Here is a 14644-nt window from a genome sequence, read left to right on the forward strand (position 1 = left end):
CCAAGATAAAAGGCACAATGTGAAATCAAACAGTCCTGGTTACTCTGAGTTTGTGAAAACAAATGAAGGCATTTTACTTAACCTGAGCCTCAGTTTCCCTATTGGTAAAGTCAGGAGTTGAACAAGATGGTTGCTGAGGTCCCTTCAAGCTATAGTTTTAAGATCCTCTGTACAGGTAGCCTCTAAGCTGACTTAAGTTCTGAATCTAGTCTTATGATGATAGGATCTATTCTGAGGAGATAAAAAGGACCCAGAACACATTAAGACCCAAACTTGCTTGGAAAAGGAACTACAAGACTTGGAGTGTAGGGTACTGGATCTCCCTCTCCCCCCCCCCCCCCAACCTCAACTCTATTTTGCCATTGACTAAAGACAGATTCTTCTACCTTAGTTCTGATCTGGCCCCAGACACTAGGTGTGTGACCTGGTTTGCGTCAGTTTCCCCATCTGTAAAATGAGCTGGAAAAGCAAACAGCCAGCTACTCTAGTATCCTTGCTAAGAAAACCTGACATAGGGTCACCAAGAATCAGACGTGACTCAAAAATGACTAAATAGCTGTAGCAGTGGAACCCTAATCTCATCAAATTATTTTCCATCTCATTGCTTACTTACCTCATGTATAAAATGGGAATAATAACATTTGTGCTACAAATGACCCTGAATTATCTCACATAAAGTAATGTTTCTAAATGTCTTTTTAGTTAGTATAAGTCAGTAGGTGAATGTTTTATGATTTTTTTCTGGTTTGGGAGCTCGCTTCACCAATTCAGGTAATCCCTCCTCTTTAATTTAGCACATTCCTTAGAATATTGCTAGAAGCTTAGAGAAATCTTGCTCGTGATCACACAAATAGTTAGCGCCCTAGGTGGGATTTGAACTCCTGGCTTTAAGCTATTCTGTCCTCTCTCCACTGTGCTATGCTATCCACGTGCTCTTTTGCATTTCACGTTTTTCATTTCATGTTTTTTTCTCCCACATACACAGTTTCATAAATCAAGCCAGCATATTCACTTGTCATTTTTGATAGCTACATCACATTCTACTGCACGGTTCCCTTATATGCCTGAGTTTCCAATGCATTCCCACTTATCTTGGTAATACAGACCATTTAAAAACAATTAAGCCATTTCCATCAGGGCCAACGTGATTGTGCGCCTGCTTTGTGTTATCTAGTGCCTTGGATCTTTGGAACGCTCCCTGGTTGACAAGATTTCCCGGGAGGGTGATGCCTAAAGTGTGACTAGAGAGCTTGATGATGCCTTTTTCTAGGGGCTGGTTGAATTTGCTAATATTTTTGCTTTATTCTGAGACTGGGGACTTTTTGTTTTTTGTTTTTTTGCATCTAGGGCTATGAAGACTGGCTTAGACATCGAGCTGACAAAGAAGTAAATAAAAGTGTCGTCTATGTTATTGAAAATGCAAAACGAGTCAAGAAAGAGAGTGAAGCGATTAAGGTAACTTCCACTTTCATTCCTTGATTTCCTTATTTTTAATGTTTTATTGATGCCTTTAAAAAAACCACACACACACACATCCCAATAATTTCTAGATGTCCTCTGTTCTCCCCCTCCTCTCCACCCCAGTGACTCTTTCCTTAAGTTCCACACAATTACTGCATCTGACAGGGAATGCTGAGATCCATACTTAGTTGCCAACAAAAGGAGGCATTTTTTCTACAATTTCTGCAACCTCATGAGATGGGTCACCATAATTACATAGTGGTGATTTTCTTTTATTTTTTTTTCTTTTTCCTGAGGCTGGGGTTAAGTGACTTGTTCAGGGTCACACAGCTACGAAGTGTTAAGTGTCTGAGACCAGATTTGACCTCGGTTCCTCCTGAATTCAGGGCTGGTGTTCTATCCACTGCGCCACCTAGCTGCCCCCTTCTTTTTCTTTTAGAAAGGAATATACTTGTTTGCTACAAAGGCTTAAAACTCAAATACTAATAGAAATTATTTCCCTACTCCCCACCTGTCAAAATGGTGGGAAGAGGAAAATAAAAGTTGATTAGAAAGGTGTCTAAGGCCAGATTTAAAATCAGATGTTTTTGACTACAGTAGCGTGCTAATAATTGTTTCACAATCAGCTGTGATACACTTATACATTGAATTTATACTCTTAACATTTTCTTTACCATTTTCTTAAGTCTGGAACAGCAACAAAATAATCAGGTCATGTATTTGTAGCATTTGCTGCTGTTCAAAGTATAAATACTCACACTCAGCTCTCATGAACCTATTTGATACTCATGGATCCAGGTATCATTTGGGCCTGTTTCGGGGATGCTCAGGGAAGTCTTCTATATAAATTACAGCTCATGGGAGATTCTTTTTCCATACTCACAAATCTTGTTCAGTTTATGATTGGTGTATTTGGTCCTCAGTATTTATGGGATATGTTCTAGTGAATCCCTGAAATAAACCTAAAGACGAGGGCAATACAGAAAGCCATGGGAAGGAATTACCTGACGGTATGAATCTGACCCTTTTTAAAACAATCAAAAATATTTTGTTGATGCTTTTTTTAAACCATTACTATCATCCTAATGAAGTCCCCCACCCTTTATGATAAAACTTTTTCATATTAACAAAGAATTGTGCACCTCTTAAAAGTGGGATGAAAGAAAACCAACACATTGGCCTTGTAGATCACTGTACTGAAGGGTTTATTTAGAGTTCTGTTTTTCTTTTTTTACATTATTGTGGTCACCATCCAAATTATTCTCCTGGTTCTATTTACCTCACTTTGTACGAGGTCATTAGAGTCTTCCCAAATTTCTCTGAATTTTTCCTTTTCAGATTCTGATTTATATCTCATTCTTTTTTCCATTCCTCCCTTGCAGAATAGACTTGATATCCCAACTTTGCATTGGCAACTGTGGTTCTCAGCCACACATGGCTTCTCATAACTGAAGGTCCGGGTCGCAAAATTTTAGGATGATCAGTAAATATATGCCTGTTTTATATACAATTATACCTGGGATCATGTAAAAATTTCTCAGGTGAAAAGGGGTCACTAGTGGAAAAAATTTAAGAAGCTTTGTTCTAGAGTGTAAAAGTATAGAAGGGGAGTCAGATGACCTGAGTTCAAATGTCACTTAGGATGATGTTTCTTGCATGATTTTGGGTAAATCATTTGATTTCTCTGATTAGTTTTCCCTCCTGCAAAATGAGCAGGTTGGACATGTTGATTTAGAGGTATCTTCTGGGGCTAGAGCTAGGATCCTAGGATCCCTTAAGGCACAGGCAGCAGCCATCACAGACAGACTTGCAACTTTGGCCGGATCTTTCCCCATCTCCCTCTTCCTCATCTTCTGCTCTACGCCCAGGCTGCTGTCCATAGTGTTCAAAGCCTGAGTTCCCTTGATCTCATCACATGGAAAATGCCATTGCTTCATGGCTACCCCTCTCCTTATCCACCATTCTGATTCAATCTGATCGCTGAGGCTGATCTCAGCTAAGTGTTGATTGGACGAAAGCCCCCTCAACTCTAAGGTGATAACAAACCTTAACCCTCTGAGGGAGAATAACTGCTTCCTCAGAGACAAACTTGGCAATAGAGTCCAGATGTTCTCAAAGTGCAGTCTGGGAACCCTTTTCAGATGTTCTATGAGATCAAAACTCTTTTCTTATTTTAATTTCTGATAGTAAATACTTAAAAAATTTTAATAGGCAGTTTTTCTAGATACATGACAAAGAAAAACTCCTTGGGAGTGCTCTTAATATTTGAGTATAAAGGTAGGGGCATCTAGGTGGTACTGCCATGGATAGAGTACCGGGCCTGGAGTCAAGAAGACTCCTTCCTCTTTCTGAGAACAAATAAGGCCTCAGGTACTTACTAGCTGTGTGACCCTGGGTAAGGCACCTCATCCTGTTTGCCTCAGTTTCTTCATTTATAAAATGAACTGGAGAAGGGAATCGAAAAACACTCCAGTATCTCTTCCAAGAAAACCCCAAGTGCGGTCATGAAGAGTTGGACACGACTGAATAATGTAGACAGGAATGCTGAGACCTTAATCAGGGGCTCATACTCTTCTAGATTTTAACCTTACAGGTTAGAGGGGGCAAGTTCCTTGATAAAGGTGATAAAAAGACATGGCAAAAGAAGAATTAGTGCCCAGGTCTTCCGCCTCCCAGCTCAGTGGCCTGTTCTGCCAGACAGTTATGGAACATGAATAGAGATGTTTTTGAATAGAGTATGCACTATCTCTCTGCACCTAGGGAGAAAAAAATCCTTGGAGTCAAAAGTTGCATGAAGTTTGTACCTTCAAACAAATCCCTTCTTCACCTTTGCATGTAGAACTATAACACACTGGGCCTTCAGCCAAATCAGATCCTCATGGGGTGAAAGAAGGCCATTGGGCACAATGCCTTTTCAAAACCAAGAATGGTGAATCAGGGAATGATAGGAAATGTTTGTCAGCCCTTTGGAGCCAGACATTCAATCAGCTGAATATCCTGGGCTAATTACCTATGAAGTGTCAGGTATGGGGGGGGAACAAAACCTAGCAGTGGGAGAGGCATAGACATAATGAATGTTCAAAGAATAGTCAATTGAGTTACAAAACAAAATGTGTTAGAAATTCTAAACCTTTTTGGTGTCCTGGACCCTTTGGGCACTCTGGTAAAACCTATGGACCTCTTCTCAGAATCATGGGTTTAAAAGCAGCAGGTAAAATGCATAGGATCACAAAGGAAATCAATTATATTGGAATATAGTTTTTAAAAAACAAATTCATGGGCTTCATTAATTAGGGACTCTGTAGACCCAAGGATAGCTTCTTCATAGCCCTGAATTTCTACCTCACTTTATTTATTCATATTCAGTTTAACTCATGGATTAAGGACTTCTCTGTGGTAGACCCAGTGCTAGATTCTGGGAAAGATGAAGATGAAAAGGAAATAACACTTTCTGCCAAGGACGTTTGGAGGACACAAGATTGGTTCTTAAATACTCGAAATACATGTACATAAATATGTGTGTATTTTGGCAAGGCAGTCAGTTTTAAGTGACTTGCCAAGAGTCATACAGTCAATGTCAAATGTCTAAAGCTGGATTTGAACTCAGGTCCTCCTGAATCCACCGCTGGTGCTCTATCCATTATGCCATCCAGCTGCCCTTATCAAACTACTTTGTTTTAATTAATTAATCGACTTACTTATTTGTTTATTTATTGCTGAGGAAATTGGAATTAAAGTCACACTAGTCACATGGCTAGTAAGTGTTAAGTGTCTGAGGCCAGATTTGAAGTCGGGTCCTCTTGAACCTAGGGCCAGTGTTCTATCCATTATAGCGCCATCTAGCTACCCCTATTGATATTTTTCCCCCTCAGATCTGATGGATCACTAAAGATGCATAATATGGTGCAAATTGCAATAAAGCATTTCCAGGTTCTTTGAAAGCTTCTCTCTAGAAGGTTTGTGGTAGGTTCATTACAGGAGCTCCTAGATGAAGGAATCATTTTGTTGTGTTTAGAAGTAAATGTTTTATTGATGGTTTTCTTTTTTAAAAGTCATTGTTGTTACTTTCAAATGCCTGGAGCCTATTCCTTCCCTTCTCCCCCCACCCATTGGCCTTAGTGTATGCCATATGTTACGTCTCCAATTCATCACCTCCCCACTGAAAAAAGAGAAACATATTTCATTGCCTGTCCTCTGCAGTTAGGAGAATGAATTGATTATTAGGGTGCTGCTGACTGTTTGGCAAGTGATCCATCCATAGGTGAAATTATTACACATTTTTTTGGGGGGGGGATTAGGGAATGTAAACAGAGTAGAGGTTTCTGATGGTCATACATTTCGATTTTTCCTTGTATCCCAAAGGTCTAGCAAAGTGATTTGCACACAGTAGGTGCTTAATTAATGCCTACTAAATCAGGTGAACTTGCTTGTAAATTCCTTTCAGACAATAAAGACAGAGTCAGCTTAGAATAATTATACTCCAGCCAATGTGTCTTTCCTGATCTGTCACACAGACTTTTCCGTGAACACATTTATGAATAAAGGCATTTGGACGTATCTGGAAGATATCATTGTCAATCATGACAGAGAAGAAATGAGAAATGTGATTCCCAAGTAATTGGTAGAGGGCGAAGGTCAGCCTGGGTAGTCTATGAGTCTCTTATAGTGCCAGAAGATTTTTTTGTCCTTATGACCTTCGGGGAGGATTCTTGTCATTTAAACAGTAGTTTCCCCACCTTGCCATAGTGCAGTACTCTGATCAGTCTCTTGTCTCCAAAGGGAGGTCTTTGGGGCTAATCCACTGTGTACATAGAATTCTCTATGAGAATTCCACCTAGAAAATCAATGAACGCCTTGAAAGCGGTTAAGTTTACTTCTTTTTATTTGTTTTCTTTCCAGGTTGGCGATATTGTTGAGGTACACGCAGATGAAACGTTTCCTTGTGACATTATCCTCCTGTCATCATGCAATGATGATGGGACCTGTTATGTTACAACGGCCAGTCTTGATGGGGAATCCAACTGCAAGGTATTGTAGCAAAAAGGGTCTGGATTTTTTACTTTCAGCTAAGAGTAATTAATCTTTCAGAACAAATTTGTGTTTTTCTGCTGTCTTGGTAGGTCTCATTGGGAACTGGCTTTGGTGAAGTTATCCTTGGAGGTTATTTATCCCTCAGTTTCATGTGCACAAGTGTGCTCAGCTTGGGTATTGCGAGTGGAATTCCAAAAGGCAAAAACAAAACAGTCTTTGCTCTCAAACAAATTCCTTTCTACTGGGAGGGATATCCTGTGGCCTTGGATAAATAGGGTGGGAGAAAGGGCCCTGACATCTGTGAGGGGATAGAATAGGAGAATGCTTCCCAGAAGATCACAGATTTCAAGCTGAAAGTGAGTATAGAAGCTAAGGCCAAGCCCTTCATTTTACAGATGAGGAAACTGAGGCCCAGAAAATATGCTACCTGCCGTAGGTTATACAAGTACTAAGTGTCTGAAGAGATAGGAACTTAGGTGTTCTTGATTCCACGTCTAGCACTCCATTCATCTTGCCACCTCACAGGGCCTCCCAGAGTAAGCCTTGAAGGAAGTTATGAGAGGTTGGAGTGAGGAAAGAGTGAATCTCAGGTACGGAGGATGACTTATGGAAACTCAGGAAGCTGGGTGATGAAAGGTCAAGCTCAGACTGGAATACAGAGTTTGTAAAGAGAACTAGTGTTAAATGGTGTCAAACTGTGGAAGGCCTCGAAGGGTTGATTCTAGAGACAGGAAAGAGCTTTTGATGCTTCTTAGCAGTAGCATGATATAGGTAGACCGTTACCTCATATGGATTATTTTGGCTATGGTATGGTGGCCTGATTGTGTAGGGAGGGGAGAGAGTGGAGGCAGAGGAGACCAATTAAGAAGCTACTACATTAGTCCAAATGAGGGTTTAGGTCTTGGCTTAATGTGACAGCCACATAAGGGGAGAGAAGTGGGGGCATAAGACAGGTGTACTAGGCATTTCCGAAATGTTTATTGTATAGACTTGGCAGCCAACTGATTCTAGACAGGTGAGACCGGTTATAAATCTCTCAAACTGGGGCGGAGGCTGGTTAAAAAAACAAACAAGTCTATAAAGTAAACCCCACTTAAATTTTTATGACCTTCTGTTATTTATGAGTGATTGTTTATCTAATTGGTGAAAACTTGGTAATGAGCATATTCCAAGGCAGTAAAGTTGAGGCACAATTTCATGGAGCTGAGCTTGCTGGCTTCTGTCTGGTGTTGACATTGAAACTTTTCCAAGTGAGGAATACTCTCTTGACAGAATGGCCTCTTTCCCAGGGTGCAAGTAATATGATTTGAAGGAATTTGATCTTCCCTTTCAGTCCCTTAGGGCACAATTTCATAAATTATTGTTGGGAAGAATTATGAACGTGTGAAAACACATTTACTTAAGGCAGTGAATAACGTAGTCACCTGCTCATCTCTGGCAATGTCAGTTCCAGCCTGTCTCTGCCAGCCCTACATGGTGTAATAACCCTTCAAAGCCATGGGGAAGAGAGGACTTTTATGTGTTGAGCCTTTGGGGAAGGAAGCGGAGACATCCTTTGGCCTCTGGCCCAAGGGATGCTATCATGCCCTGGAGCTTAGGAGTTGGAGGTTTAGCTGTCAGTTAAATGGAAGATTCAGTTGATGCCTTTTGTGTGCCAGATGATTAATCTGCCTTTGAAGAGAATGGCATTTAATTTGGTAGCATAGTATGATGTAGAACTGGATGGAAACTCCACGGCAATCTAGTCTAACCCTCTGAGGAAACTGAGGCTCAGAAAAATGATCAAGGTCACAAAAGTACTCGGAGAGATGGCTGTGAGCATTCACACGTGAAAATCTGCTCTTACTCATGATTAAAAAACGGACAGAGCTTGAATCCTGAAATTATTTTCTATTCTATTTGTCGGGAATGGAAACCTTTTAAATGACTTCTCTCTGAAGGAGCTAAAAGGAAAGGGGGGGGATTCAATTTCTGGAGCTAAGCTGCTAAGCATGACTCAGACATTTCCTTAATATCCCACTTAGAAAATGACACTAACCTTCCTCCAAAATGAGTCTTTTGTATATGCATTAGGCTTTGGTTGGGGATGGGGTGGGAGAATTGGAGGGGGGGAGGTGGCTTTATAAAATGTCTCAACTGGCGCCATACCTTCCATGTGAAATTAATCAAGTACATAATATACAGCGAGAGAACGGTTCAAAGGCCTGAATAAAAGTAGGCACATAATCCCTCTCACCTCAATCTCAAATGTAGTCGCTTGGAAGCCTCTTAGAATTCATTAATAAAGCTATTTGGGTAATGGCACTCCTAATGCCGGTTCTTGCTCCTGGCAGGATTGGAGCATTTTCAATACTGAGAGGTGGCTGCTTAGTTTGTGTGTGTTGAGCCAAGTCAGTCCACTGTGGTGAGGGCAATAATGGGACTCAGTCCCATGAATAGGATAAAAATATAAATATATTGAATTTTTTTTCCGTTGGCTCCTCAGTTAATTACATGTATGCTGCAAACTGAAATCTCTCAGCAGTAGGTCATGACAATGGCTTTGAGTTCTTCAGTATCATTGAAATCCCAAAGCAGCAGGGGAGCATCTAATTACCTCTGATACATTTTAAGAATAATATTGTACAACTTATTTCTGGGTAATATGCATCAATATTTGTAGACTTCTGCCAGTGAGCCATTTTGTATTCCTAGAATTCTGTGGGAAGATGTTAACAAAAAGACCCACTTTTTTCTTTTTTCCCTTTTTTTTCCCTTTCCTTTTTTAAAAAAAAATTTTGATTTCTGCTTTCGCTCAGACGCAATATGCTATCCGTGATACCAGTTCGTTTAATACAGCTCATTCCATTGATACCCTGCAAGCCACGATTGAGTGTGAACAGCCTCAACCTGACCTTTACAAGTAAGGAGTCCCCGATTTTCTTTACTACTGTCTGTGGTCTGGTTTCCTTTCATGCAAGCATTACATAGAAATGCAAAGCCTTCTGCCAGCCCTCTTGCTTTTGTGTTTGTAGGAGCTGTTCCTTCCCTTGGCAGCAAAATGATTCCAAAATCAGCTCACCCTGGGCCTGGCAAAATCCCATCATGGTCCTGGGAAACTTATTTAAGAGATTGTCCTTTTATTTTGAAATTTACCAGTTGTATGACTGTCTAATAGACATTCAACTCATGACCGTAAGGCTTCCCATTCAGAATGACAGGATCTTAGGGTTGGAAGGGACCTTCGAAGTAAGGCATCCAGACCATTCCTCTTCTCACTCTATCCCTCCCCCTGCCTTTCTTTCTATCCAGGACAAAGCGTGTCTCTCCCATTTCTCTTTCTGATTATTCTCACCCTGACTTTAAAATAATAATTCTTTCCAGAATTTTCTCGGAGCTATAGTTTCGGGAATGTATCTTTTCTTCTTCATTGGACACTTATGATGCTTTCCTAACCCCAGAAAAGTGGCATTTTTCCTGATCTCCATTACTACTTAAGATTACTCACTGAAGTTCAAGGATCATAGAATCATCAAATGTTGGATTTTAGAGCTGGAAAGGACCTTAGAAATCACTGAGTTCAATCCTTTTATTTTGCAGATGAGGAAACCAGCCTAAAGAAGTTAAGTGATTTGCTCAAGATCACATGAGTAGCATGTATTTGAGGCAAGACTTGAACCCAGGTCTTCTTGACTTTGAGGCTAGTGCTTTTATCTACTATCCCATGCTGCTTCACATGTGGAAATTCTTTGAAGACCCTGGGATATAATTGACCTGAGTCAGGAGATGGGAACTCATTTAAAGCACTGCTCTTGAGCTCAAAGAGAAACAGATCCTTATAGACTGCATATTGGCTTAGAAAGCCACACATTAGCATTATTTATATTGTATTGTATTTTTCTTTATTTTGCTGACCAATTCCTGATTACATTTTAATTTGATTGAGGATTTTACAGGGATGAATTTGATGCCTACTTTCAAGCATCTAGGTAACTCTCTTTTACATTCTGGGTAAAAAACAATTACCTGAGCAGCTAGGTGGCACAGTGGATAGAACTTTGGGCCTGGAGTCAGGAAGACCAGAGTTCAAATCCAGCCTTAGACATTTACTAGCTATGTGACCCTGGGCAAGTCTTTTAACCGTGTTTGCTTCAGTGTCCTCATCTGTAAAAATGAGTTGGAGAATGACATGGCAAATTATTACAATGTTTTTGCAAAGAAAATCCCAGATAGTGGTCACAAAGAGTCAGATGTGACTGAAACAACTGAACAACAACAATTTTTTGACAAAAAAATTTAAGCTCACTTAAGAGCTGCCTGTGCGATCACAACATTCTCCTTATATATCTCCCTTTTTTCTTCTTCATTGGCAATATTTATAATTGTTTATTCAGATTTTCATTTTTTAAGGTCTCCTATCCTTCTTGGACTCTCTAAATCCTTTTTACTCATAATATCTCTAACCTTCCATCAGTCTTCCACAAAGAATTCACCCAACATAATGGAGGTTTTCATCTAATCTACGTAGCATATAAGCAGCCAGGGCCCCATTCACTCTTCTTAACCAGATTAAAATATAATTAGATAATATTCAACAATAGGAATAAAAATACAGCATAGATAATGTTACTATGTGGTTTTCTAAGTCAATTTGGGACCTGCAGGAGTCGTTATATATACTTTAGCATCCCTCATTTCTATGTCAGTTTGATTCTACTGCCCTAAACTTTCTAAATTTCATGGGTACTGTAGTCAGTCTGAAAGCCTATTTGCTGATTCTCCCTACATAGGATTGAAGTTGCTTCCCAAGTTCCTGACTCTTGATGAAGCATTGCTACTTCTGACTCTCAGTTTCCCCATTTGTGCATTGATGTAGTTGGACTAGTTTCATGGATACACAACAGAGCATTTTCTCAGTTTCACTTTGTGACATGGAAGCTTTCTACTTTATTCTGAAGGTCTATATAGGTCCATTTTTTACATTATTTGATTCCTGCTGATGCTGGTAGTGGATCAATATCAACTGAATGTAAGAGTGAAATATCATTCTGTTATGTTTTTTTCCCCAGATTTGTTGGGAGGATCAATATCTATGACAATAATACAGAACCTATTGCCAGGTAAGTTCCTTTCCCATTTACTGATTTGTTCTTGATGATACTATTATATCTTGTGTAACTATTTTCTAATACTTTTCCTTTGAGAAAGAAATGCCAGAATGACTAGCCCCAGATTGACTGGCCTCCCTCTAAACTGTGATGTACTTGTCCTCTGGTGCTGGTGATGAATTATTACTCTAGGATGCATTGTGGTTGTTATCAACGGGGTTCAGGAAATATAGGTGCACAGTTGTGGTCCGGGAGAATCAATGTATGGACTGGAAAATTGTGGGGAAATTACTTGCATTTAAAGTGAAGTGAGACAATTATTTGGATAATTAAGGTCTTTAGATCTCATATACAATTTAAGGAGAGAGATAGGATGGTGTAGTGCATAGAGCGTGAGACTTGGAGCCAGGAATACTTGGACTTGTTATGTACTAGCTGTGTGCCCTGGGCAGCATCCGAAGACAGTAAATGATATTTTCTGTTGGTGGAAAAAATATCCATACTAGGTGTTCCCCACACATTGGCCACCACATGTTTATATCTTCACATCCTTCTAAAGGAAAAACCTTACACGAATAGTATAACATACCTTAAATTAGGCTCTTGATTGTCACTTTGAATGACTAGAACAGTTAGGGACCTGAAATGTACCCACGTATCCCTGCTTGTGGAGAATGTCCTTATTTTCTCCTGGTATCTGATTTTTTTCTCTTAGATTTTTCTCTCCCTATTTCCTTTTCTCACTGCCATTCTCAGGCTTGGTCCCTCTCCATCTCTGCCCTTTCCATGTCTTCTTCTCTAAGTCTCTAGTTCTCTTTGTGTTTTCTCTGTGGGTGTTTGTCTGTCCTGCCCTATTTCTGCCTGCTGGAGATTGGGTTTGGACTTGTTTGGAGGCATGAGCCCATTTGTTTGCTGCGCAGAAACCCCTAGTCAGAGGGGATGTAGGGAGGGGGGAAAATGCCCCAGAAATTTACTGGTGATACTGGATTTTGTGGATAAACAATATTCGCTTTCTGTTTAGATCTTTGGGACCTGAAAATCTATTGCTGAAAGGAGCCACTCTAAAAAATACCAAGAAGATTTATGGTGAACATTTTAAAGAATTTATTTATCAGATATATACTTTATAATGCCTCTAAATAATAATTGAATTTTAAATAACCAGAGCAGATAATAACAAATGTTAATGGACACCTATTTCTAGGTGTTATATTTGTTATAATATGACAAGCTTAAAGAGAATATAAATAAAATGAAAATGTTTTAGGGATATTAATTGTATGAATTATATTTCAGATTACATCATTTCTTAAGCTTAGTGTGACAAGTCATGTGTTTGTAATTCCAGTGTTTGTTTTTGTTTTTTTAATTAATATCAGAAGGGGATGGGGCTTAAAGGACTTATTGGTCATATGGGATGGGGAGTTGGTCAGTTGTAAACCTAGTTTAATTATACTTTATTGCTCTTTAGGAGTTGCTGTTTACACAGGAATGGAAACCAAAATGGCTTTGAATTACCAAGGGAAATCTCAGAAACGCTCAGCCGTGGAAAAGTAAGGATGCCCCTGAAAATTGGGTTGCACCAATCAGTGTGGGGATTGATTCTGGTTAAAGCATTGAGAAATTTTCCAAAGAGCTTAACCTTTTGTTTACTTTGATGCTCTGGCAAATTGACCTGGTAGTTTGGGAGGGGATTGGGGAATGGGAAAGATTATGCTGGTTGGTTTCAGAAGGCTGACTGAAGTCTCCATTGAGTAGATCAGAAGATCCCAGATGATCATGAGCTTGGTTGCTAATATTTCATGCTTTGTTTCTCTAGCTAGCCCATATTTCTGAACTTTAGGTCACTTACTCAGAAATAGATTGGCCTGATATATGGAGGGTTGTAGGTCACTTCTTCATGAACCTTCACATTCGAAGAGATTTTAGAGTTCTAGACAGGTGATGGTTGGGATTCACTAGAGATTTAAGAGTACCATGATACCTAGATCCCTGTTCTCATCACAGAGTTATGAGTAGAGCTTGTGGAGCCTTGCCATAAGAGAGTAATATTCTATCAGTGAGTCCATGCACATGGAAGGACAGGTGGTGTTCTCTGACAGGTAACTCCAACTTGTCTTCCACTTCAGCAATAGTGATAATAGCAAACATTTAGAGAACACTTTAAAGTTTTCAAAATGCTTCACCATTTGTAATTTCATTTGCTCCTCAGAACAATACCATAAGACCAGTGCTATTATTACCACCATTATACAGATGAGAAAAGTGATGAACAAATAAGATCAAGTGATTTGCCTGGCATCACACAGCTAAGAAGTATCCAGAGTAGCTTTTGACCCTCAGGATTTCTTGAGTTCAGGAAGTTCCAGCTTTTCACCTACCCTACCCAACTACATGCCTTTTATTATAATGATTGTCCTTGATACTATGGGACTTTTTAGTTACAGCAATCTTAAAACAAACAGCCTACGCTCTCACATGGTTCTCACAACAACCTTGTGAGGTAGAACAAAGGTTAGTATTCCAATTTTACCAAAAAAGAAACATGGGTTCAGATTATCAGAGTAACTGAGATGGAGTCACTAGACCTTTGCATCACAATAATGGAATTTCAAGGGCCCTGATGGGACTTGGACCTCTTCTTCAGTGTAGAACGATGGGACTTAGTACGTGGTTAGCCAGTCCAATCCACGACCATTAAATAAAAGCTTACTCTGTTGCAGAAACAAGAACTACATTCTAATGAGGGAGACAATTGGCAAATAACTGTATACACACATGATTTACAAAGTGTAAATAGCATGTGATCTCAGAGAACTGACAATTGAGGAGATGGAATGGGGAAGATGAGGGGAGGAGTGTGATCCATGGGAAATGATTAGGAAGAATAATCAGCTCAAATGGGAAGCTAGCTAGCATATGGCATTCTTCATTCCTGTCTTCAAGTGAGCTCCTCTTGGGCCCTATTCTTCCCTCATATCCCCTCATTCTCTCTTCCTATTCCAGGGTAACTCCCTCTCTCCTCCAGTTGATTGCCCAATGTACCCATAATGTTAGTTCTGGCT

The 14644-nt window shown here is 39.8% G+C and overlaps 1 protein-coding gene across 1 annotated transcript in view; it reads left to right on the forward strand.

Moving 5' to 3' along the window:
• Window positions 1–14644, forward strand: part of ATP11C (ATPase phospholipid transporting 11C (ATP11C blood group)) — a 157427-nt gene that overhangs the window by 70574 nt on the left and 72209 nt on the right. The window contains 6 exon segments of the mRNA XM_074278585.1: window positions 1348–1455; window positions 6361–6489; window positions 9291–9394; window positions 11541–11591; window positions 12601–12665; window positions 13051–13132. Of these exon segments, the coding sequence (XP_074134686.1) occupies window positions 1348–1455; window positions 6361–6489; window positions 9291–9394; window positions 11541–11591; window positions 12601–12665; window positions 13051–13132 (539 nt within the window).

The sequence above is a fragment of the Sminthopsis crassicaudata genome, chromosome X (genome assembly GCF_048593235.1).
Source record: "Sminthopsis crassicaudata isolate SCR6 chromosome X, ASM4859323v1, whole genome shotgun sequence".
Lineage (NCBI taxonomy): Eukaryota > Metazoa > Chordata > Mammalia > Dasyuromorphia > Dasyuridae > Sminthopsis > Sminthopsis crassicaudata.